This window comes from Denticeps clupeoides, chromosome 7 (genome assembly GCF_900700375.1).
Source record: "Denticeps clupeoides chromosome 7, fDenClu1.1, whole genome shotgun sequence".
Lineage (NCBI taxonomy): Eukaryota > Metazoa > Chordata > Actinopteri > Clupeiformes > Denticipitidae > Denticeps > Denticeps clupeoides.
This window is the reverse complement of record NC_041713.1, coordinates 14208166-14233882: the sequence shown is the minus strand read 5'-3', so window position 1 is coordinate 14233882 and position 25717 is coordinate 14208166. Positions and strand designations below refer to the sequence as shown.

The 25717-nt window shown below is 43.5% G+C and overlaps 2 protein-coding genes across 3 annotated transcripts; one reads left to right on the top strand and one right to left on the bottom strand.

The window, feature by feature from the left end:
- Positions 1-49: 49 nt before the first annotated feature.
- Positions 50-16132, bottom strand: LOC114793619 (GRB2-related adapter protein-like). 2 transcript variants are annotated; one of them, XM_028985647.1, is made up of 6 exons: positions 15964-16132; positions 7371-7706; positions 7101-7198; positions 6528-6647; positions 1875-2043; positions 50-1677 (listed from the first exon to the last, which is right to left on the bottom strand). In XM_028985647.1, the coding sequence occupies exons 2-6, from the start codon at positions 7446-7448 to the stop codon at positions 1495-1497; spliced, it is 648 nt and encodes a 215-aa protein (XP_028841480.1). In that variant the 5' UTR covers positions 7449-7706; positions 15964-16132; the 3' UTR covers positions 50-1494. The 2 variants fall into 2 exon arrangements, with proteins under 2 accessions (XP_028841480.1, XP_028841481.1); XM_028985648.1 differs by having other exon boundaries at positions 7371-7680.
- On the top strand, positions 13180-23614 carry LOC114793618 (epsin-2-like). The gene is made up of 3 exons (XM_028985646.1): positions 13180-13549; positions 18116-18885; positions 23493-23614. The coding sequence occupies exons 2-3, from the start codon at positions 18291-18293 to the stop codon at positions 23612-23614; spliced, it is 717 nt and encodes a 238-aa protein (XP_028841479.1). The 5' UTR covers positions 13180-13549; positions 18116-18290.
- The last annotated feature ends 2103 nt before the right edge of the window (positions 23615-25717 follow it).

The following is a 25717-nucleotide window of genomic DNA, read 5'->3' as shown; positions in this document are numbered from 1 at the left end:
ATCTCGCGAGAGGAACGAGGTCTTAAAAAAACTACACAACGACACGAGCGACGTGACATATACAGATGTTTATTTTGTTCTTATAATACCGCCGTCTGCAGTCTGGATGTATTTATTAATGTATTAATTAGCTTTGCTGCATAAACGTATTTACAACTTGTACATCACTTTTAAGTCCATCATGTGTGCCAGCCCTTGCTCGGAAAAGGGGAAGAAGCCATATTAACAACAGATGTTACTTTGCTGAAGGGGACAAGAAAAGCGGAAAATCTATGCTAGTATGTTGCGGAAAATCTGACCTTCACACACATGCATTTATAAGCGGCTTTCTTTTTGAGAAAGATAAACTTTTAAGGATAAAGATAAAGTTTCTAAATGCTGCTTTTGTCCATTTCCTGTAGGTGTGGTAAATAGTCACTGATGTTGCCTCCTCAGTTGTCATTACTTGCACCAGCAGTTAATTGCAAAGCGCACAGCTGAAAGGACATTTGTCCCAACCTATACAGCGAAAGGCGGAACAGGTTTTCAGGTTTGCTTGGATTTAGTGAAAATCCAGATCAGCCTGTTACTACAGTATGGGAAACACTTTTGGGATTCCCGAGTTAAAACCCACCCATTAGTGGCTTTAGGACAAATGCGAAGATCATCATTCTTCAAGCCTCTGTCTGAAGGTGCTGGCTTATTTGTTTTTGTAAAGTGTGCTACAGTACAGTCTTATTTACACAACAGGCTGTCAATCGGTTTCAAATATTACTAATTAATAGCATGTTTTGCAATGGATTTTTTTTTAAAGAATGCTCACAGGTTACTGTTTGCACTGAAATATTTTTATCTGGAATATACGTCATCTGAATCATCCTTAAATCTCCACACATCTTTTTGGTGGGCTTGTCTCTTTTGCATCTATGAACACGGTTCAGACCTCCACTTAGGAAGTCAACACATTAATTGCATACAATTTATTAATTGGAGTGATTCATGTGATAAACTTGACAGCCCTAATTGTTTTGGCATATTTTATAACTAAAGCCACTCTTACACTTTTTACATCACAAAATAACAACAAAATACACTTTCCCTGAATGAACAATGTTTTGTAATAAATAAATATGGACAAGCAGTGGACACTAAACATTTGCTTTGTTTTGTAATTGGAATTGCTTTGGCTATAAGCAAACTAACTAAGATGAAGCTGGCCAAAGTTTTTAGTTATTTTTTAAATTTCTTACTGAGTTCTAGTTAATTTTTTACAGACAAGCATGCTATTTTTTCAGCACCACATCTTCTTAATGTCAACAACTTACAGTGTCCATGGGTCCATTTGCAATCAGCGTGTAATTTTCAGCCTCACTCACATATTACAATGCATAAATGAATTTCACTCAGTTAATAATAATCAAACACTGACATGCGGTAATAACCTGGACTGGCAGGGTTAGCAGTTCATGGACGAGATACTGTTGTTCTGCTTGTTTCGATGTGCAGTGCTGTATGTCAGTGATAGATGGGCTGGACATATTCTGGGGGGAAGAATCCCATGCGACCGTGGCAACGGCCCTTCCAGCGCTGTGAGTCTGAACAGTCCAGAAGATCAATGACATCACCGCGAACAAAGCCCAGCTGAGAGGAGTGCTGCGGGTTGAAGTCGTACAGGGCTTGAGCGTAGTGTGGCCTTTGCTGAAAGTATAAACCAAACCCACAGGGGTAAGACCAAACCACTATGGGACCCTAAAGCAGCAATATGCTCATCGATTATTTTGTGAACACTGATATTTTGGAAGGAAGTTAAGACATGAGGACAGAAGCTGTGTAGAATGCCTTGATAATGATGCACCAGTGAATAAAGCATTCACATTCACAGCACAAATACTGACCCGGTGTGAATTCTCAGGGTCTTTGAGATAGACTGTCCTTTCCTTGGCTATGCTGCTTCCTCTGTAGAAGTCCACCAACTGGTTGAGGGAAGTAAAGACCTCATCCCACACAAAGTACTGGGATCCTACATCTTGCAGGATTTTAAAGTGCTGGACATGGTCTCCATAGCTGTGAGGAGAAAGCAGCAAGTCAATAGCCTGAACATCTTGACCTCTCATAACTATGAAAAAAAAGCAAACTTCCAACCATTTGATGGTTTACTTTGGCACGGGTGTAATGGCTTAACAGACCTTGGATTTCTTGTCCTTAGAATTCGGCAGAACCTTTTTGACAGGTGTTTGTTGCCATGAATTTAAAAGAGTTCAATCCACTCATCCTTTTTACGGTGGTTTATTCTCCTCTGTCTACAAAGCAATCCGTAACATGAGCTTCTCTTATATACAAAATAAAGAAAATGAAACAGTTTGTCTTTAGTCTGTATGGCACAAACGATACGGTCAAAAAATAGTTTGCCATCGACGCCGGCATCTTTTCTTTTTCTTCGTCTGCCTATGTACAGTCAGTAACTTCCGATAGACATATAAAATAAAAAAACTCTTAAAATCAGTGACTAACATACAAATCACGTAAATGCATTGCTAAACTAAACTAATTAACACATTTTGTTATTTCCAACAGGTATGATGTTTTTGTGACAGCATAATAACAGGTAATGAAGGGATCTAACAATCGTTACCTAACTAATGAAGTCCCCAGATCTCACAACTTTTTCTTTAAACTTTAGAGAAGGGAATCTTTTTGAAGACTATTACATCAGAACTAAATGATTTATGTATGTCAGGGACTGTGGACTGTGGACTGAGTATCTTATCTTCCCCGCACCAGGGAATCAATAAAACTGACTTCACAGCATTTCTCTGGCTTTCACCTTTAAATATGAAAAATCCTCAAGGCAACTTTAGGATCTATTCAGTCGCCTTAACTAGGGGTGCCGATGGAGTTTAGAAAGAACCCAGATGATGGTCCTGTAAATGAGAACAAAGCGAATCCCCATTCCCTGGGGATTGTGGTCCTTGAGCTGAAAATAAGATCTTTTGTGTGGCTGGCAGGCTCTACAGCGGCGCTAAAGGCCTTTGCTAACATTTTTCTCCCACAGACAGAGACCCAAGCTCTGAAAAGAGATAACTTGATAGGCCTCCATAGCTTTGTCTAAAAGGTCTTGCCTTTGTCAAAATGTTCTTAAGAACATTTAATGCCCTCCTTTCTATCCGCGTCTCTGTCCTGTGTCCTGATAGACTTCCACTGCACCATTGTCTCAATAACTCACAAACATTTTTGTCCTTCCATTTTTGAGAGATTTATTTAAGAAGAGAGACTAACTTGGTGTATTCTTGGCAGGTAGATAAGAAAAATCTCACCTTTGTGAGGTTGCTATTAACCATATGCTGACACTATTTTTAAAGCATCTAAGAAAAGGAAAATATGACCAATGGTTCCATGATGGGTTTCAGACTGTATCTTAGCCAGCCCACAGAAGAAAGTCTTGCAATGGTACAAACTCATCTGGCTTAGATATTAATGTCAGCTTGTGTAAATTCAAGTTTCCCCAGCTCTGTAGAAACAGACTTCACAGGGTGAAAAATACGTTTTATATCCATCGTTTAAAAATGAAAATTGCTCACCAAGGCTGTTTATTCTGTTTTAAAGTGTAGCGTAATATCTATGAGGACACTGAGGACAACAAATAGATTCCAAATTCACTGACAAAAATCCCCCTGGCTACTTCCAGGTATTCAAATTTTTGTAATACAAAGTGATGCATCATCAACCCTAGCAGTCCACTGGTGGGAATTTTTGGTAGTGGTTCTTCCCATTCTGAACAATAGAATTAAGTTCTCTGACTTCAAGCCTCTTGTGTGTGATCTGCCCTGTCTGGGTAGAGGCTGGCTGCAAGTGTGATCTTGTTCGCACATGTATCAGCATTCAAGTGGGCGGACTCGGCCTAAGGCTAGTAAAAGCAGGACGATGGAGAGAAGCCTTTCACCAGACATTCTTATTCCCTCCGGCATTTTGAGTCACATGCAAAGAACATAACATTTTGCATTACTCTGCAAGCTTTGATTTTCCTCCTTGTCGACTGTGGTTCTGTTTGGGTGCATTGAGAGAAAGATGGGTTCTGACTGGCAACAGGCCCATTGGTTCCGCCACAGACACAGTTGGCATCCTTGGATGGAAGCCAGTTTCGTTATCGCTGACCTACATTCAGTTCCCTCAACTTCAAAAACCTCTGCTCACAGACACTCAGACACACATACTGATGCAAAACACTCACACACACACATACAGACAGACACTCCATCAGAGGAGGCTGTCTGGCTCAGCCCTGAACCGATGTTGCAGAATCATGACTCACAGCGAACTAGATAATACGTTGTGAAATTGCTGTGACCGTCACATCCACATGTGACTAAGCCTCCCAGCTGTTCCTCTGCAATTGTCTTCTTCACATCACCACACATCAGCAATACCACAACTGCACAAATTCTCCACAGCCAGGTAGGTGACTAATGTTAGCACTGATCTCACTTCCTTCCTGCATCGTTGTAATGGACACGCTCGTCTGAGAGCAAAGTGCAGTAAAGTCTGTGACTAGTGTTACTGACACAAACACGCAGGAAATCAAAATAGAATGTGGAACTGAAAATGTGGAGTGGGAACACAACATGGGCCTGTTGAGCCTTTATGCAGCTCACATTTCCCTTTTGGGAATGATAAATAATATATCTGACTTCATAAATTGTGTTAGTCAACAGAAGATTCAACATTTTGGACTGAAAGAAAGTATGAGACAACAGGATTGGCTACCCCCCTCCCACCCCAAAAAGATTAACTGTTATAACAAATTTGTTCCTAATTTATCATAGGTAGCTACATGCAGTGCTGATTGGTCCAAGTGCCATCTGCTGGGGAACGCACACATTATGGCTCTGGGGGCCTTGATTCATAATTACTATAACATCTACCATCCCAGAAGGACAGCGTCCCAGTTTCATACGAACCAGATGGTTCATTTAACATTTCACAGCTGACTCATCAGGACTGAAACTCATTAAAAATCCAAGTCTGGGGATTTTTTTCTAAGACTGCCCCTCTTGATAAGAGACATACAGAATGTTACCCTGGTACGTTTTGGTGCCCTTAGTTAAAAGCTCTCCTTCGGTGGGACTAACACACATGGACAGAATGAAGGGAATGTCAATAAGGATGTGGCTCTCAACACCAGAATCTAAATGCCACGTGAGACGAGATGCTAGCCACATTCCTCTATTTATTGAAGCGCTTCAGGACCTGCCAGAATACTGACAGGAATGTTAAGGGCCATAAGAGGTCTTCTGATCGCGTTTTCATCAGATGTGATGGAAAATAAGCAAACATGTTCAGGACCATGCAACCCTGTTCTGCATTCTAATTAGCACCCAAAGATTATGAATGCAGTGCATACACTGGCAAGCATATTGACGCCTGCCCACGGCAAGGGATGAAGCTGTTGTATTTTTATCATTTCTGAGAACAGCGAACCCCTTGTAACACAAAGGCGGAGCTCATAACAACACAGTTCCTGTTTCTGATGTTCCTTACTTCCTCCCCTTGTCCCGAATTCGAGCAGATGTTTTACTGTCGAACTCTACTGAAGTGGTAAAGTTAAAATTAAACTCTCACTGCGCTTTTCTTTCTTTTGAAATATTGCATAACGTATTCATCAGTAACACCAAAATTGTAAGCTAGTCCACACCTCGCACCTCCCCCTGCTTGCAGAGAACCATTACAGGGCATAATCCTCCCACCGCTTAATTAAGTGCATTTTATCTTAATCTTTTTGATTAAGATAAAATGCACAGCACGCTTTCATACAGCATGTTCACAACAGAGATGGGCTCTCTGTGCTGATTACAAAGCAGGAACACTTCCCCCAAGGCTAAGGTCACCTAAAGAATGCAGGAGCACAGGCAACCAGACGGTTTTCGACTCTGCACCGGAACCTGACAGCGCGCCTGCCTGACCCTAGTTGTAATTCCACAGCCGCAGGAGAGGAAGCTGCTGCACCCGGAGCCTAGGCCTTCAGCTGCACACCGAGCCGGTCGGGTCAACTGTGACCGACCGCCGGAGGGCCTCTAAAAGTGCCAACGGTTCTGCGGCGATAGCATTTGAAAGACATGCAGCCCTGTGGTTGTGAGCTGCCTCGCCTCAAAAAAAAAACCCCCGTAGACGTTAACAAGCGAGATGCAGCAAGAAACCAACAATCATGAGAGAGACCAAGTCATTAGCTTAATTCTGTCATAATCTCCTTGCTGATTGATTAAAAGCTGTTCTGTTTTGTTTTTTTTTTTTTTTTTGCAAAACGCTATTAGGCTGAGCAAATATGGCAGATAAGTGTCTTTTTTTTCAAGACGTTGTCATTTATCAGAGGATTAGGGAAGACGGGAGCCAATTTTGTCAACAATTTTGGGGCAAATTCCTTATTATTTAAAAACAAAAATGTTTGGATGAAGGATCCTTTGAAGTGTACCCCAAAAAACCTGCAAGCACAGCAGCCCTTTGCGAACCGGAGATGATGTCCCCGTGAACAGGAGAGCGTGGCGCAGTAGACTCACCTGACAGACATGGAGAATTCGCCAGGAGCGCTCTCGCTCTCACGCACCAGGAATGCGCCACACTCCCGATGCCTCAGCCGCCCCTCAGCCACCTGCCGAGAGATCCTACCAGCAAACCAGCTGCGGGCACACACACAGACACACACACACACACACATAGAGAAATCTACATTTAAAAATCATTGCATTGTACTATTTCAGAACCTACCTATAATGTATAATTTTACACATTCTGCCATACTAGTAGTCTTCCTGGTTAACCTATAGTCACACCACATCATTTCAGCTAAAGCAATAAGATCTATTCAATTTTTTTTTAACTTCAGGTTGGGGAACCAGGGCGTCCAGCAGTGAGAATAATGACTTTTGACATTAAATCATATTTATAATTCTAGCTGGCTCTTTACATAATGGAAGACAAGAGCCACTGATTAAAATGGGATGTGGCATTCCATGAGATCTTGTACTCAGGTTTGTTGCAGGATGAGGGCCTCTTGCAGCGTATTTATCTTGCAGATAAATGAGGCAGGTCTGAGGAAACAATATCCCAAAGGGTTTTGCGTTGATACTTACATGTGTGGCCTTACGTTGATGTAGTTTTTGGGCACATAGCCCTTTCTGTTCAACAGCTCAGCTGTGTACCAGTTGGGGTCATCCTCCATATTGGTGATCTGGAGTAAGACAGGTTATTATTTGATAAGATTCTTTGTTAATGGTCAGACAGATTATCAGAGAGAGTCCCAATGACCCTCCAATCGCCAGACACAGACATCAATCGAACACCAGCCTTTTCTGAAACCTAAAGCCTTATGGCTGAATGAACGGCATTTATCCATGTCTTACCTTGAGAATGTCCCCCTTCTGGAAACTCAGTTCATCACCCTCTGTAGCACGGAATGAGTAGAGCGCCACAGCCTCCATCCTGGGACTCTGGAAGCTGAGTCCAGGGAATGAAGGGAAGGAGGGAAAGGAGCCTAATCCGCCTGACGAAGGATCCTCAGTTTCAGCCGGCTGGAGCAGAAGAGCTGGACGGCATGCAGCTGCTACGAAGCTGGTGCGAGAGGAAGAAAGGGCATCCACGCTCCTGTGACAGGCGAGCTTCGAAGAGCACGGCGTGCGAACACGGGCAGACTGTGATCTTACCACCACTCAGCTACATGTGACAGTGAGAGACAGAGACTGTAAGAGAGAGAGAGGCTAACTGAGTGTGTGGGAGAGAAGGAGGGGGAGGCAGTTCCTGTCTGTGTGTTTTTGAACATAGAAGCATTCTGCACGAGAAACAGGAAAAGAGCACAAAAGGGGCGGTGAGTGAATTGTGAAGCCCCCACAGAAACTTCCTCCCAGCAGAGGTGTTGAGACAGGGTGGACTGAAAATAACATAAAAGCAACACCAAACACAGCCAAGAGAAACTGAGGATGCAAAATCTTAGTATACATGAACATACAGTGCATCACTTTATTCCACATTTTGTTATGTTACAGTCTTATTCCTAAATTGATTAAATGCATTTTTCATCAGAACGCTACACACAACACCCCATAATGACAATGTCAAAAAAGTTTATCAAAAATCATTTGAAAAATGAAAAGAACCTTTGCTCAATACTTGTTGATGTGCCTTTGGCATCAATTACAGACTTTTTGAATATGATGACACAAGCTTGGCACATCTGTCCTTGGCCAGTTTGGCCCATTCCTCTTTGCAGCACCTCTCAAGCTCCATCAGATTGGATGGGAAGTGTTGGTGCACAACCATTCTAAGATCTTCCAGAGATGTTCAATCGGATTAAAGTGTGGGCTCTGGCTGGGCCACACAAGTTCAAGAGTGCTTTGGAGCAGGTATTGCTGCAGTCATCTTTCCCTCTATCCTGACTAGTCTCCCAGTTCCTGCATCTGAAAACATTCCCACAGCTTTATGCTGCCACCACCATGCGTCATTGTGGGGAAGGTATTGGCCTGGTAATGAGTAGTGACACCTGGCCTTCACACCGAAGAGTTCAATCTTTGTCTCATTAGACCAGATTATTTTGTTGCTCTGAGAGTCCTTCAGGTGCCTTTTGTCAAACTCCAGCGGGTTGCCATGTGCCTTTTACTAAGCAGTGGCCACTTTACAATTCAAATTGGTGGATTGCTGCAGAGTTGGTTTTCCATTTAGAAGGTTTCCACAGAGGACCTCTGGAGCTCTGAGAGTGACCATCGGGTGCTTGGTCCCCTCCCTGACCGTGGGACCTTATATAGACAGGTGTGTGCCTTTCCAAATCAAATCCAATCAACTGTTTTATCACCAGGTGGACTCAAATAAAGCTGCAGAAACATCTCACATGTATGTGTGCATTCTATTTTTTTTTTATAAATGTGCCTCGACCTCAAATAAACTTTTTTTCACGTTATTATGGGGTGTTGTGTAGAATTCTGAGGTATAAAACGCATTTAATCCATTTTGTCATAGGCTGCAATGTGGAAAAAGTGATGTGTTGTATATTTGCGTAAGGGGTAAATGTTGCGTAAATGTGTGTCTGTGTTCCCTTACTATGCTCAGAATCATCTGGTGAGTTTTCTAGCCTGATATTCCAAAGAGAACACACATCTAAGGGAATGAGAGTATCAAAGAAGATAGTGTGTTTAGTGCATTCACAGGAGCCCTGGAGAAAGACAGCTATCCTAAGAAGCTTAGCCAGAAAGAGCTGTCATGCAGTATGTAGAACCTTTTCATTTTTTTAAAAGTATTTAAAAGCAGAGGGAACGTAGATGCTCCTATCGCATGGATTTGTCCCAGTGTGGAAACGTATGTCTGCAAATGCACGAAAATCTCATTCTCCACCACCTGGGTGATCAAAGAGTTGAACAGTAAGATAAATTACAAGAGTTTCTGGAAGCTCTCAGTGACTGCCTTTTGTGGTTGTCATATAGGGATGGAGACTCATTAATAAGGTAACCTTGGTCAGGAACATGGCCGGTGCTTCACAACGAAATTACATCTGAGATCACACTGTCAAACTTGTGAAGATGTTAACTATTCGGGCTTTTCCATGAATATTTTAGCAAGGCCCACTATGAGTCATGCTGACCCACTGCAGTGTGCAACAGCCGTAAGCTGGCAGACTCATTATAGAGATGAATCTCAGGCTCGCCGTCTCTCTAAGGTGTGTCTTTTCAGCGCCAGCGGAATGCCACAGAGAGTTCATAGACCAATTAAGAACCCACGCACACATGACTCTACTGGTGGGCTGCATCAACCACACTTCCTGTGAAAGCAGCGAAAACCACAATCACGGGTACATCCTCCAAATACATTTACATTTACATTTACAGCATTTATCAGACGGCCTAAACCAGAAGGACTTACAAATCAGTAGTTACAGGGACAGTCCCTCCCTGGAGACACTTAGGGTTAAGTGTCTTGCTCAGGGACACAATGGTAGTAAGTGGGGTTTGAACCTGGGTCTTCTGGTTCATAGGCGAGTGTGTTACCCACTAGGCTACTACCAATATTAAATGTTTTGACGCATCGTTAAGTAATGTCTGTGTCAATTTCTACCGTTTCTATTTGCTTTTGATTAACGCACCTTAAGTGACCTAGAACATGTCATGCTTCATTCCCTCACCCTTGATCTGTGTGATGAGAAAGCTTAGGGTGTGACAACCACTAGAGCCGGAAACTCTGGCTGCTTTGATGAAAACCAAATTTGTCACGCACAGCTCTTCCACAACCAACTCCCTAATGAGAAAAGTGACACCACTGAAATACAGATGTTTGTGTATTTAATGTGTAACCAGGCCCTGGCTGGTGGTTGTGGTTTGGCAGATAACTGGGCCTTAATGTGACCTCTGACCTTGGCTGGGCGGTGTGTTAGGACGCACAGGAGGAAGAGTGAGTATGCATTGTCTGTCCTGTGTTTGAAAGATGATTGCATGGTCTATAGAAATGAAAAAAAAAATGGTATCACACTGACAACCAGAGCACATATGTACTTAGCTTTCCTCACAGGCTTTTCTTTCACCAGCTCCTGTGTGTGATAGATGGTTGTAGCCTAGTGGGTAACACACTCGCCGGTGAACCAGAAGACCCAGGTAAGTCCCACTTACTACCATTGTGTCCCTGAGCAACGTAATGTGAACCCTAAACAGACAAATCAGCTTCACTGAAACAGTCCACAAACACAGAAGGTTAAAGGAATTACTTTGCTTTTATACTATTTTTGTATAGTATCTGTATACTATTTGGTTCTGCTGCCCCTAAATGGTTGTTGCAAGGCCAACATTTGTTACAGTATTTTGAGCAAAAATAAATCAACAGTCCAAATATTGATGTTAAAGATATATTATGTGCTATAATGTACTATAATGCATCCTGCTACAACATGAACAACATAACACGCAGTCAGATGCTGTATTGATGCCAGATAGCATTATTGATTCTGCTCTTGACTAATGACGTTAATTTTATTTTGTGCATCAAGAGAAGATAACAAGAGCACAGTTCATTTAACATGAGCAAACCTTTTCCTGTGTGTTGAGGACTACAGCTCAGACACACAGAGCCCTATTGGAGCCTTCTGCTGTGTGATATTAATGTTGACATTCTGCCTGTCCGCTATGAATGGTTTGCACTCTCTGCCAAAAGTCCTTTTGTCCTTTCAGGACTTTTCATTCAGAGCTTGTTTTGGTTTCACACACCAGAAGGTTGGTCAGGAGATAAACCTGGTAGATGCAATGCTGTTCTTGAGATTTCCTTCCTGGTACAGCAGTGGAACGTAAGATCAGGGGTCTTAGAGACATTACGGCTGTGAACCAAGGAAAAGGGAACACAGGAATTTACTTGTGACAAGCATTACATGTAGATTTCAGAATCAGAATCAGAATCAGAATCGCATTTTTTGGGCCAAGTAAGCACATGCAAGGAATTTGATTCCGGTAGATGGTGTCTCTCAAGTACAGAGTAGAAAAAAGCAACAACAAGAACAGCAAGCAACAACAATGGGCAAGGATGTGTGTAAGTGTTATTGTACAAGTTGTGGAATTTGTTTGTGCTGTTTATAAATAACTATATCTACTGAAATAAATAGGCAAAAAACTAAATCCTGTACACAAAGTGTACATAAAAATTATTTTCCCTGCCCTTTTCCTGGATCTGGAGAGGAACAAGTCCTGGATGGAGGGCAGGGGGGTGCCGGTGATCCTTTCTGCTGACTGTACAGTCCGCTACAGTCTGATCCTGTCTCTTTTGGTGGCCGTTCCATACCAGGCGGTGATGGAGGAGCACAGGACAGACTCAATGAACGCAGTGTAGAACTGAATCAGCAGCTCCTGTGGAAGACTGTACTTCCCCAGTTGCCTCAGGAAGTACATCCTCTGCTGGATCTTTTTGAGGATGGAGGAGATGTTGGTCTCCCACTTCAGGTCCTTTGTGATTCCTTTTAGTTAAACTATAGGCTTGGGTTAAGTATGGTGCTCTGTGTTGGGATGGTTTTTAGATGAAAAAAATATTATAATGAATCATTTCCTCAACTGTCTTACTGAGCAGCTTAATTGAGTAAACAACGAGCCATGAATTAAACAGTGGGCCTGAGTTCAAGTCTGAAAGCCGCCATACTTAGTGCTTTGCTGCCCTCTATTGGTATAAAGTCCATAATGGGCAGCAAATACCCGAGCAGCTCAACCACTTCATCTCTCTCATATAGGACTGTGCAAAAGTAGTGGTAACTAAGTTTGTCATCTTCCTTCTCAAATGCTCAAGCTATCTACAAATAATGGTTATTAAAAAGTGAAAGCGACAATCGTTTCATTTTTTTTTTAAAATGTTGATATCCAGAAGTCTGAAGACGGAAAACAATAGTGTTCAGAATACTGCTCAGAAAACAATAGGACAACAGAGACCTTTTCTCTATACACATAACATCATTGCTTAATGAAAATAAGGAAACCCTAAACTCTCTCTCTATATATATATATATATATATATATATGAGAGAGAGAGAGAGAGAGAGAGAGATAGAGATAGATATATATTCCTTCTGCCAACGGATTCCTAGAGAACGATTGAGCCAAAGCACCAAGAAGCGTAACTTCAGTATGTGATCTTTAAGTCCAATACTTATCAGAAATAAAACATGAGAAACTGTCAGATTGGAAAAACAGGGAATGGTGAGAGCTAAAAAGTGTTCTTGCATGTCAATATTTTGTGATTTCAGCAGCAGGGCTACAAACGTTACTAACAGAATCACATTTATTTTTACCTTTTGTATGTTGTTTCACGATGGACACCATAACAGGTAGCAACTGTAAAGTAAAGCATGATCTTTTCTTTAAACAAAAGAAACCCTATGTGATGCAAGGTGGCAGTGGAATGATCATGAATAATGACTCCCAATTACCCTGCAAAGGTCTCGCATAATGGTTAAAAATGGCACTAGACACACTGACTTCTAATTACAGTTCCCAGTCCGTTTTTTTTTTTTACAAGAATGTCTCTAATTATCCTACATGGCACCCATGTGTACCTAATGTATTTATCGATTTATTACTCGGGGCTTCAATACTTTTACAGGGCAAATATAAAAATCATTACAAACGAATTAGGGCCGAGCAGCCGTCATCGTCTGCCCCTCCCGTGTCTGGTGCACGACGGCTCGGTCACATCGTGGCCACAGCCCCACCGCCGGCGTCCTCGTCGTCTCCGGTCACACCCTTCGCCTCCTGCCCCCCTCGCAGGGAGAGAATGGATCTGTTCGGCCGCCGCCATGTTGGCCAGTGTGGGTGTCACGGACTAGCGCAGCCGGAGACGTGTAGCTCCGCTAGGCAGCTAACCGCACGGCACACATGCTGCGCGCCCGAGAGCTCGTCTGACTTTTTAGAAAACAACAACCTGCACCCTCCAAGTTTTACTCGCGCCGTCTTTGTTCCTTGAAAAAGACAAAAAAAAAAAAAAAAGAAACACTTAGCCATTCAAGCGCCAGAACTTATGCCGGGTTCGTATTCCCGGACCGTCATTCGAGCGTTTCACTTTCAACTTCACAGGACTGGTAAGTTGTTGCGCTTCGCCTGACACGGACGGTCCGCGCCGAATTAGCCGGGGCTCCGCGTCCAACAAGTTCCACTTTGTTCCGGCTGGCGGAATTGCGGCGGCGCGTCCGAACATTCTTTCCGTCAACTGATAAGCGGCTTGGCTAGCGTTAGCCCGTTAGCGGCCTAGCGAGTCCCACAGTTTGTTAGCATTAGCGCGTCGCCAGGCTAACTTTTCCAGGCGTCTCGCGCGGCCGTGGAAAGTCAGTGAGCGTGTGCGGGATCTGTTGTTGCCGGGAATTCTAGCTATTTTTCCCCGGTCGGACCACGGATTTGAGGTTTCGGTGTCGTTTCGGTGACCGAGAGAATTTGGACAAGTGCGCGGATTCTCCGACGAGCACCCAGAAAGTGGCAATTTCTTTAACTCGTTGCAGTTCAATGTAAGAAGGAAAAAAGGCACCTCTGCCGTCTTCATCGCCGCTTTGAACCTTGGCTTAAACGACAGTTTGCTTTAGTCAACTAACTTGCACGCACTTTACAAGTTTCGTAAAAGTAGCCTGGTGAAAATGACCTGGAAAAGCAGAAAGTGGATTTAATCGCCTTCCACAGCCTTGTCGGCGCCTGGCACGGCCAGCCTGACCCCGGTCGACCGTTCGATTCCCCCGCCACCAAATCCGCGGCTCTGTATGCCGGGTCCGGGCGCCCATATTCGGGCGTAGATTTCACGCAAAATAAACAACAATTTCTCTGCGCTGAACTTTTTTTTTTTTTTTTTTTTAAACTGCTTTCTTGGAAGTTCGGCCGCGCGTTCTGTGGGCTCACTCCGAAACATTATTCCCGACGAGTCGCTCTTCGTGTGTTTCAATCGCGAGTTTAACTTTAATCGTGGGGGATGTAACCTATTGAACTTTGATTTGCACCCAGCTGGGTGTTTAGCCAGCTAACCCGCTAGCTGGGAATTCCGGTAGCCTTGCTAACATCTGTTAGCTAACGCTGGCTTGCCGTCGCATTCGTACAAAAAAAAAAAAAAAAAAAAAAAACCTAATCCATAACAATGTCGTATTAGTTTCGACAGCGGGAGAAGTCGTGGGCTCGTTTCTCGCCAGCGTTACCGTGACCTCGTTCCCACTGAAGATCGAGTTTCTGCTCGGCTCGTTTTCGCGATAGGATTAGTTGGTGATGTGGGAGGGAAAAACAGTCCCGCAAGACGTCTTGTGTTTCCCAAGAAGTGGCCGGTTCGGCCCGCCGGACGCGTTATTCTAAATCGGTTTGATTTGACGGGACACGTTACGCGAGCTTTGTTTTACCCTTTAATTAAAAAAAATAATAAAAATCTGGCAAATCATTGTCTATTGTGTGGCCGGCGTGTGACAGATGCGTCTTCGGGCCGACCCCGTCCCGGGCTCCCTGGCATTGTCTTGCGGACCACACTGGGGTCTCAGAGAGACAATGGAGCATGTTGAGCCCCTGTACGTCCTTTTAAAAAGGGGCTGCAAGTGTAGCATAAAACGCGCCCCCAAGTTATGTGAAGTATGAGGACCGAGCAGCCTCATATCCTCCAATTTCATCATGTGATTTGTGAAGATTGCGCTGTTGTGCCACCTTGGAAGCATGCGGAAATGCCAAAGTCACAGAACTGGCTGGGTCACATCTGAGCGGCAAACAGACAAAAAAGCCACAACCCAAAAATGTCACCGTGTTCCTGTTTAAGCTAAATATGATCATAGGATGATAATTTTCCAAACAGATGCACACGGCGTCTTTAATTTGCCCGTGGTGGTCCGAATTAAACCAGATTCGCCATAGTGCACTATTAACCATATGCCACTTCAGAGCAAATATCTGGTTAATTGGTGATCTGATAAAACAGAAATGTATGGTTCTGCTGCTCCTTTGGATAGCATTGGGTGTGGTTGGCTCCTCCTCCTCCTCCACACCTCTGCCAGATTCCATTTACCCCACATGTACTAAAGAAGAGGCTGGTTGTGCGGTCGCGGCGTGTTTGCACTCGTCTCGCCCTGCAGAGTTGGGTTTCAGCCTTATCGGGGCAGCCCGTCCTTCACACCTGCATGTCCGTACCGTTGTCCTCTTTAAGCCACGCGTTTGTGTTTATAACAGGGACATTTTTGGCTGGTGGCAGATTTTGAGTTCTTTAATACCGTTGTGTTGTCTGACACGGGAGGCATTATATTAGTCAGGAGGTTATTACTGAATATAATACCACCGTAGCTGCAATTTTTGAGTGTTGTCATGTATATATGTTATATATTGTGTATTTGTGAACTCCTGCAAGTATTGTTCACTCATATTTGTGAATTGTATTAGATTCGACTTAACTGATTTCCTAGATTACTGTTGTTTTTTACTTAAGACTTAACCACCCACTAAATGGAAGTCCCTTGCTCCTTTAGTCCTGACCGGCAACGGTTCTTACCGAGGTTTAGTTTGCTCCATTGCGGCGATTACGTTTCACAGTAAAGCAGCAAGTGGAAGTCATTACGTCACCGCTGGTCTCATCTTCTTGTGTCATAGGTGCTGGTAAATCCACTGTAAGGATTTTGATTCAGCTGTTATTCACACTTGTGTTGGCGAGTTCCATTAAAACAATCTGACTTATTATGACATCGCACAGCAGAAATCTCTCACTGTTACGAAAGTATTTCACAACACGTGGGGCGGGTGTTTTCAGAGAACTTAACTCATCACAATAACCTTATCTATCTTAATTTCTCAGAGTAGTCTGGTAGTTGGTGTGCTGGTCTCATCACACACCACTCTGTAGACAAGTCGGGTGCGAAAGTAAACTTAAAGTGCATCAGTGATGCGCTTTTCACACCTCAACGTCTCTCGGGCTGTGCCTGGCTCGGACCCGTATGGGAAGCTCGCACAGACCCGGCCCTGTGTGCGCTCCTTGCTTCCTGGGCCCCCGGGGTGAGAGAGGGCCAGTTGGGCTTTGTTCCGGCCAGATACAGTGTCCCCTCTCTTCCTCTTGTGCGCTGGCACTGAAGAGGTGATTAAAGCAGCAGATGTTTCATTAGGGCCCCGCTGCATTCATGCGTATGCGCCGCTTTGGGGGGGGGTGGAGGCCTGGGCCCGTGGCCGCTCTGCAGGACGGCAGGAGTCGCATTTCACTGACTTTTAATGAATTTACGGGATGTGCCAAGTTGTTTGGCTTCTGTGCTCAGCCTCCATTGGCTTCTATTCTCCCTGAGCTTAGGAGCAGGAAGCCCAGTGTCCCAGTGGCTTTGGTCGGCAAGGGCTCAGACCTCAAGGGAAAATCTAGATTTTCTGAAATCTGTAATTCTATTGTGGAATAAAATTGGAGAGATATGCAGAGCTTTTCATGATTCTGCTTTTATTGCATTGACAATATGCAGAAAAATATACAGCAGGTGGGCTGTAGGTGGGCTCATTCTGCTTTACAATATCCAAATGTACAGATTCACACACATCTGCACTTAAATCTATTTTCTAAATTACATATATATTTCAAAAAAGGATGTTCATTTTTTCTTATAACAGACTACCTAAATTGAAGTCCGCAGTGCCTCAGCACAACCTTGTCTTTCACACATGACTCTTTCTGTGTAAATAAATGCTTTAATAAACTGTTTAAATGAAACCCATCAAAGTTATGATTTTACTATTTTACATTAATTGACAAAGTACAAAAGAATGCACTAGTTTTTCTTAAAATAATTGTTTCACATTTCCATGTTATAGGAAGAAACCCTCAGAACAGATCTAACCTGACTGTGTGCAGTGTAATCGCTGTTAAGGGTGCAGTAAACAGTGCTCGAGATTCCCCGTTGGAAATTTATGATATCATTATTCATTTTAGGATTAAGAAATATCTAGGATATGAACATCAAAATATTTGTCATTGTTCATACACATAATGAAATTGATATCATTGGTGTCACTTTATTCTTTTTGCATGCTCCAATACTAAGGAACATTTATAATACACTGTTTTTCCCCTCTCTGTTGAACATTGTCATAATGTCAATATTTTGAAAATGTCTGAAAGTCATTTTAATGTCATATATCATTTGACATACATTGTCAGTACAATTCACACTTCATTGAGTGATGTGTATTCCATATTTCACGGAAACAGCAGAGTCGTGGTGCCTTTAACCATTTAGTTAAAAGTGGAACAAAGGCATGTTTCATGTTACCGTAAAGATGAGTAACGGGAACCACGTCAGACATAGGGACACCCCAGCAGTGTGTGAGACTCTGCTCTCCTCTGACACACCATCACACACACATTGTGTTACCTGGATGGCAGCCTGCACATTTGTGACCTGCTTCTCTGTATCTGACTGAACGTCTAGTGAGAAAATTTGAGTGCAAGCAGACAGGAAGTGCCCCTCGCACACTTTGGACCTTTTTGTGAAATCAGGACCATGGGAATTTGTGGATTTTCACATTTGCCTGCATGTCTGCTTTGTAAAGGATAAGTCAATAAAATACAAGGGTATAAACAAGCATTTAGATCATATTTAAGATATGAGAAAGTTGTATTATTTTTTTCTTGTTTTTCTGCAGTCAGTGCATCACCCTCTGGTCTCGTTTTCCAGGTGATGGAGGATTTTGCCGTGCCAAGCCCATTCTCTCTATGGAAATGGTTTTAACGGGCTCCTGTGAAGCACAGGGATACTCGTAAAACTGGGAGTGCAGGTTTGGAGCAAATTGAAATTTAAGCGAATAAAAAAAAAAAAAAAGAACACAGACACGCAGATACGAGACTCCATCATGCCGAGCTCTACCATTCGGAGACAGATGAAAAATGTAGTGAATAACTACTCAGAAGCAGAGAAGAAGGTGAGGGAAGCCACCTCCAACGACCCATGGGGTCCCTCCAGCTCCCTCATGTCGGAGATCGCAGATCTCACGTACAACGTGGTGGCCTTCTCTGAGATCATGAGCATGATCTGGAAGCGCCTCAACGACCACGGCAAGAACTGGCGGCACGTCTACAAGGCATTAACCCTGTTGGACTACCTAATCAAGACCGGCTCGGAACGCGTGGCTCTGCAATGTAAAGAGAACATATTCGCCATCCAGACCCTGAAGGACTTCCAGTACGTGGACCGGGACGGCAAGGACCAAGGCATCAACGTGCGGGAGAAGTCCAAGCAGCTGGTGGTTCTCTTGAAGGATGACGACCGGCTGAAGGGTGAACGCTCCCAGGCCCTTAAGACCAAGGAGCGCATGGCGCAGGTGGCCACCAGCGTGGGCAGCAACAGCCAGATTGGCTTTGGCCGAGGATCCAGCCAGCCCAACCTCTCCACAAGCTACTCTGAGGAGTACGGCAGGTCTGAGGGGTCTCCAGCATCTTATCATGGATGTGAGTAGATTCCCATACATCTTTTTATATCATTCAAATGTTGATGATTGTGTTTGAAGACAATAAATGTTTTTTTTAACGCAGCTCTTGATAAAGGTCCGTACTCTGATAATGATCTTTCCAGCCATATTGAATATAGATTATGCTGAGCAGAATGTCTGCTTGATGGTCTTCTATAGGGCTGAGCGATATATCATAATCAGTGCGGTTTATGCAATCCCAGACTCCGCTCCATCGGTTAGTCAAGACTAGTGAGTGAAGAAGAGTCAGTGAGTGATTCGTGCTCGTCTTTTAACTTTCTTAGTTTTCTATATGACTACAAAGTGTATGATCATGCAGGATGTCCTGATTCAGCGCTGGAATGAGAGGAATGATGCAGGGACTCGCTCTGTCTTTAATCCAGACTGAAGGGCATGACACAAGGACAGGCGTATTTTAAGCCCATCAGTAGTTGTTTTTGCCCCTATGCCAGACATGACTGTCAGTCACCGGTGGCACAACATGCCGCATCCCTGCATGACTGCCATCTGTGATTAAAGAGGCTGCTGTATGTCGAATTAAATCAAAGCTCAATTTATACTGGAATTATAATTGCTTGCTTAAACCCCAGCGTGGAAATGTAAATTCAGTTTATTGGTCTTAAGATCAGATTTTTTTGTTGTTGTTCTTAGCGCTGTCCATGAGACAGTTCTTTTTGCTATCAAGGGTTTTAGCATTTATGCTTCCAGCAGGCTGCTATTATGATTAGCCAGGAGGACTGGCTATTGATTTGTCATTGAAATAGTTGAACTACTTGTTTTCCCCTAAAATCTGTATATGCTCCATAACTATAAGTTAAAAGTAACCAGAATAAAGGAAGCCACTTCTGTAGGACTTTTGTATTTCCAGGTAATTATTGCACTTCAAGTGTGTCTCCTGGAGACCTGCTTCTGCTGGTTTTATTGTAGGGCTTGGCAGTGCATTGTGAAATTTAGTAAATAGTTTTTAGTCATAGTTGAAATAAGCGTCCAGGTCGTTAACATGGACTTGTACATTTAAATAAAACAGGGATATGAAAAATACTCGTGCACAGTCTTCATGCCTGGAGAATAAATTTACTAATATCGTAGTGCCCAGACGTTACCCTGGGTAACGGCCACATCCAGCCCTACAGCCGGAGTTTTCACTGTCCCATGTGGATTAATCCCTTAAGCTGGGTGTTTGTGAAGCAGTGTGGCCCTACAGGCCAGTGATACTACATCCATCTCTCTAAACCACACTGGACCGGTTCTCAAAAAAAGCGGGTGTGTCTGGACTCCTAACGTTGCCTCTCCGGCCCGGCCAGCGCCGCGCGCCCTACAGGAAGAGTGCATTCCTGAACCCCCCAAAGGCACGCCGCTCTGCACTCGGCTCTGGGTCACTGTGCTGAGCCAACAGGGAGGAAAGGAGGATGTGCCCTCCCCCTCCTTCCCCATCAAACCAGCCCCCACGCCACAAAAGAATTTGATCGCCTTTCCCCGGGAGACCCTGAGACATGTCAGTGACATTTGCAAAGAGAGCCAGGCAACAGGACCAGAGTTATCCCGTGATTTACAGCCTCGAGTGCATTTACTGGGATTCTCACTGAAGTTCACGGATAAAAGCGAGAGCTCTGCGAATTGATTTGGCCGCGTCGAGGAGGAACCTGAATTCCCTCTTATCCACAACTTTGGGTTCCTATGCAGCTTTAGAGAGCGGCCGAAAAGGGGAAGTGGATTTTCCCTGACAGCCCACCCCCCGTCCCCTTTTTTGAAGGGGATGGGGGGTGGGCTGCAGTTTCTCCTCCTCTCCGCGCTGTGTACTTTCAATAGAGACGGCTGGAGCTGAAACGGAAGCGCAAGCAGCTGAGTCATTAAACAAAAGAGGGGAAGAGTGGAATTGAGTTGGGGTGTGAAGTGTAGGGCTGCGTTCTACATTCCTACACAACTTTCCGGGGATTGTTCTGCATGCACGCTGTTCATTAGACATTTAAAATGGGGTCTGATTAAGACAGATCCTTATCAGATCTTTGATACACAATCCAGTTGTTCTGCAATTAAGCCAAATGGCTAGTAACTCCATATGCTGTAGTTCGAGTTGGACAAAAAAAATCTTAACGCAAGAAATGACAACTGTGTATGTTTTGGTATGTAGGTATAAAGGTTTGCTTTTGATTTTTCCAGTAATCAGATTTACTCATAAAACCACTTGTTTATGTGATATGGGGGGGGGGGGGGGGGTGGTAAGGTAAAATTCTGGCCATCATGCTTCTGACCCTTTGTTCTTACCATACAAGGCAAACCAGTATGGCATCCTACATAGAATGTTAAGCACTCAAAATGAATTGTAGTCAAATAGCACAGAGTAAGTTTAGCCATTCTGCCACAGCACTATTCATGCTTGTTTTTCCATTGGAATTTGTTAAAAATAGACACCGATTTTTATCGCAGTCGTGGGAATGTGTGCAGAGCCGAGCCAATTTTAATGCTTGTGTTTTTTTGTTTTTTTGTTTTCCCTTGTGACACAAAAACGCTACCCGGTGACCATAAATATGTTGCTGCTCAGAAAAAGTTTGCGTACGCTGAGAAGGTCGGTCACGGTGGGCTTCGTGCCGTCATAACGGAAAGCTCGGTGAGCAGCTGACCGGAAACACCTGCATTTGTCAAGCGACCATCATGTGCAAGCAGTTTCCTTCTGAGTGACATCATAGAAACATGAGTCATCTGCGCTTTAGTTTCTTTATGACTGCCTCTCATTTTAGGTCTGAGCAAAGAAAGATTATAATTAGACTTTCGACCTACTGTAACCTTCTTATACTGCTGCTGGGTTAAACCAGGGCCACGTATTCCTGCACAGCAGCAGGCTTCTCTGCTGGATTAGCGTTGGGCGCGTGGGAGCAACAGTATACGTTTTTAAATGGTCAGGGATTGTCCAGCGGTCTTAGGCAGCGAAATGTACAGCTAAGTGTGTGTGTGTGTGTGTTGGGTGGAAATCACTGAAAACCCCCATGATATGATGATACTACTTCAATACATTCCCCACACTGATCACAATGCTGCTAAAAGGACAGTTGTATAGTCATGAAACCTTTGTAACCGAATAATAGAAAAGTTCAAATGTTCAAAATGTTAATCCTGAAAAAAAAAATATATATAATATACATTTCCTGCTTCCAGTGTCTCATCCCTCGTTGAAAGGCACAGGTTTAGCAGGGTGACTAGGCAGATGGGCGGGGCTGGGAAGTAATTTGGTCTGATATACATCTGTCCTCAGTGAAGGAGGGGCCTTTTGTTGCTGGTATAAAACTGGAGGCGGGGCAGACTGACTCTTCTTCTTATCTCTCGTGTCTGGAAACGGGACAGTGGCGTCAACCCCGCCCTCCTGGTTTGAGGTACGAGCCAAGCTTTCAGACTTGACTCGCCACTCAGACCCTGTATTCCTGTCAAGGGCTACTAAAGGCTTGGTGCCTGCAGACATTTATAGCATCATGTTTGATGTCACCAGCCTCAGCAAGAACCCCTGTGATGCTTCCCACAGTTTCCGCCTCCACTTCATGTCCCCCGGGTCCAGTGGTAAGGAGACTCTTCCTTGATGAAACAGTTGGGGAAGGTTTAGCCCTTCCTGTCAGGGTCTTTTTTTCTGGAAGATGAATCAGTGTGGATGGAGGTCAGAGTACTGGCGAACTGAGGCAACGTATTGATCCGCACGTTTGCCTGCCAGCCATCAGCCTTGAGTAATGGGGCAGCTTTAAAATGCTCTGGGCTTAGTTTACCACAAATACCTTCTCTGGCTTCTCTGCATGGCTCTTTAAATGGCTATTATGTGGCTATTTTTGAAAGAGCTTTTTGTACTAAGAGTGAACAAAAAGTTTCATCATGAATTATTTGACAAATATCGTGAAAGTTCAATAATTTCACAATATTTAATAAATTTTCACTATACTGTGAATATTAATACACAGAATAACCGTACATTGAAATATGAACTGTAGTATTATGGGGGCACAGCACACCACTTGCCGGCCTTGTTCAAAGTTTGTCAAACTTTGACCGCCGCACACCACGACAAGTAGAATCCATTGTAGTCTTACCGAGAGTTTATAAATACAAGGACAGAACTTTGTTTTACTGTCTGAACTTTATGCCCCCTTGGATGGACAAATGTCATCAACCCGTGCTCTTCCCATTTAGCTGCATATATATATTCTCTCTCTCTCTCTGAATTTTTTATTCATTCCCTGAGCTGCCTGTTTATTTCAGTGGCACATGGCTTCCCCCTTAATCCAATAAAGCACCAGGCAGGTTGTCCCTCTGTTGTTTTAGCGCCATGCTTATAACTGCTTATGCTGCCACATCTCGCGACATCTTTCCCCTTTTCACCCGTCTCACCTACTGCCCAGAAGATGTCCAAAGATGAATAAGAGTTGAAATATTCACTGGTTGAATTAGGAAATAGCTGCTTTGAGCTGTGTCATCCTGCAATGACTGTTTCCTGTTTGCGACATGGGAGGAGTGTGTGTTCATTCGTTGGTTCCCATCCTTCAGCCCCGCCCTACAGTGACTGGGAACAGCACGTATGCTAATGTCTGCACGTGTGTTTTTCTCTTTTAGCCACGTCGCCCAATGCGTCATCAGAACTGGAGCAGGCCCGGCCCCAGACCAGTGGGGAGGAGGAGCTGCAGCTGCAATTGGCCCTAGCAATGAGCCGAGAGGCAGCTGAGCAGGTATCGTAGCGTATTTTTACTCACACAACCATCTGGTCAGCATCTTTAAACAAAAAAACAGGACCCTCAACTTTTTCCACCAGCTATGAAGAGGTCTATTTTTCTTCAGTGAATATAGATGTATAGGTGCATGGATTAAAGTTTTCGGTCATTAAGACAGATTTCTGTCAACTCTCCTCCAGGAAAGCCCCCTGGTACCATAGCTCAGTATGGCCTTACCGTTTGTGTTTTTAGGGTGGTAGTAGCCTAGTGGGTAACACACTCGCCTATGAACCAGAAGACCCAGGTTCAAATCCCACTTACTACCCTTGTGTCAAGACATTTAGACCCCAAGTTGCTCCAGGGGGGGGACGGTTCCTGTAACTACTGATTGTAAGTCGCTCTGGATAAGGGCGTCTGATAAATGCTGTAAATGTAGCCGTAAAACACGGTCCTGGGGTTTTTGTTTGAATCTGAACTGGAAGGCAACACACTGTGTGACAAAATGTGTTTCAGCCTTCTCGGTGTTTGACTCTTTGGAATTGGTATTATTTATGTTGATTTTGGTATTGCCTCTCAATTTTAATTCTGATCGTACTGTCGTTCAACAACTCTGACCATTGGAATGGCCAGCAATATAGCACATTTCATACAGCTCTGTGCATATGAAGGAAAGAAAGCGCACCACAGGGCCACTGTATATTGATTCTCGTTATAAGATAAAGATAAGAAACCTTTATTAGTCCCACAAGTACAAGTGGGAAATTGCATTAATTGCATTATAAAATGTTTTATGAGTAAATCTGCTCTGGTTTTAACAGTTTAAAAATATATTGTAACTATTATAATGCTGTACATTTAATTTATACCATGTAATTTTATTACTATTATATTATATCACTATAATTACACAGAAATGAAACTCCTATTATAATTTTTTATATAATATATATTTTTTTCTATATATCTTTATTTATTTATTTATTTTGCTTTAGTCCATGAATGTGACTAGAATTCCAAATGAAATGGACACTAACATTAAATGCAACACAACCTATAAATGGCAAAAAGTGAGCATTATTGTTGCAGATATAATTTACAGCAGATTAAATTGGACTGGTACGTTTATTTTTATCTGCATCTCGAACACTGTGCATGATATATATAAAAATATAAAAATGGCATCTTGTCGGGGGTAAATTAAATGACTCATGAGGAGGTTGTGTAAAATCTATTCTGGGTACTGGATTCTGTTATACTGAATATTACGTTAACTGGACTCCTGTACAGTAGGAGTACACTGTTTAAACTGACAGTATTAAAAAGTGCCTTGCTCTGTTTGTTGATGCAGATAAAATGATCAGACCAACTGATTTGCTTTTTATTATTTCTCCTTCTCCTTGTCTAAATGTTATTGGAGATGCTCTTTGTCTTGGCGAGGAATGCTCGCACCTCCCTGCAGTATCTTAAGCACTTGAAGAAATCCAACATTGGACGTCCGCCTTTTTCCTTTACCTTGATTACAGTTTACAGAGATCCGCTGAGTTTGTCTCTTCTTATAATAGTTCTGTTTTAGGAATTAGACTGGGAATAAGTACAGTGGCACATGTTCCTCAGTGCTTCTATGTTCTAGTTTGGTCTAGAAGGAAGTGCAATGTTTCTCTGTGGACCTGACCTGCATTACGGCTCCTTCTGAACGATTGTGCACACGCGTGCATGGCGTTGGCCTGCCCGTTTGCATCCGCAGATCATTCCTACATTTCCCTAGAGAGAATAGGAGGTGGGCGTTGCAGGTCTGGTTGTGTGTGTGTTTCATGCGTGTAGAGAGTTTCCTGCTGTCCTGTACAGCTTTCTCCTCTGGGTCGCCCACTCTGCCTTCCTGTAGACTGCCAGCCAATTAGAGGCCTTTCTCTCGCTGTCTCAGCGATGTCCTGGCTCGTCTCCACCCCCTCCCATGTCTGCTTGTTTAAAGTGGTCAGTGTCACTCCTCAATGGAGCTCATTATGGCCCGCTTTATTAACTTCCTCCATCTGAGAGCTCGGCCCCTCTTTGTTTATATTTATATAAGCTAAACCTAAATCTGACCTTTTTCTTGCTTTATATCTGGCCAAGTGCTTCATTGCTATGTGTATT

Bases quoted from the DNA above. Each gene is read 5' to 3' on its own strand.
- LOC114793618 (XM_028985646.1), top strand. From the start codon at position 18,291: ATGCCGAGCTCTACCATTCGGAGACAGATGAAAAATGTAGTGAATAAC. The intron at 18,886-23,492 runs GTGAGTAGATTC...TTTCTCTTTTAG, and splicing joins TCCAGCATCTTATCATGGAT to CCACGTCGCCCAATGCGTCA.
- LOC114793619 (XM_028985647.1), bottom strand. From the start codon at position 7,448: ATGGAGGCTGTGGCGCTCTACTCATTCCGTGCTACAGAGGGTGATGAA. The intron at 7,199-7,370 runs GTAAGACATGGA...GTCTTACTCCAG, and splicing joins AGAAGGGGGACATTCTCAAG to ATCACCAATATGGAGGATGA. The intron at 2,044-6,527 runs GTGAGTCTACTG...TTCTCCTCACAG, and splicing joins GAATTCTCCATGTCTGTCAG to CTATGGAGACCATGTCCAGC.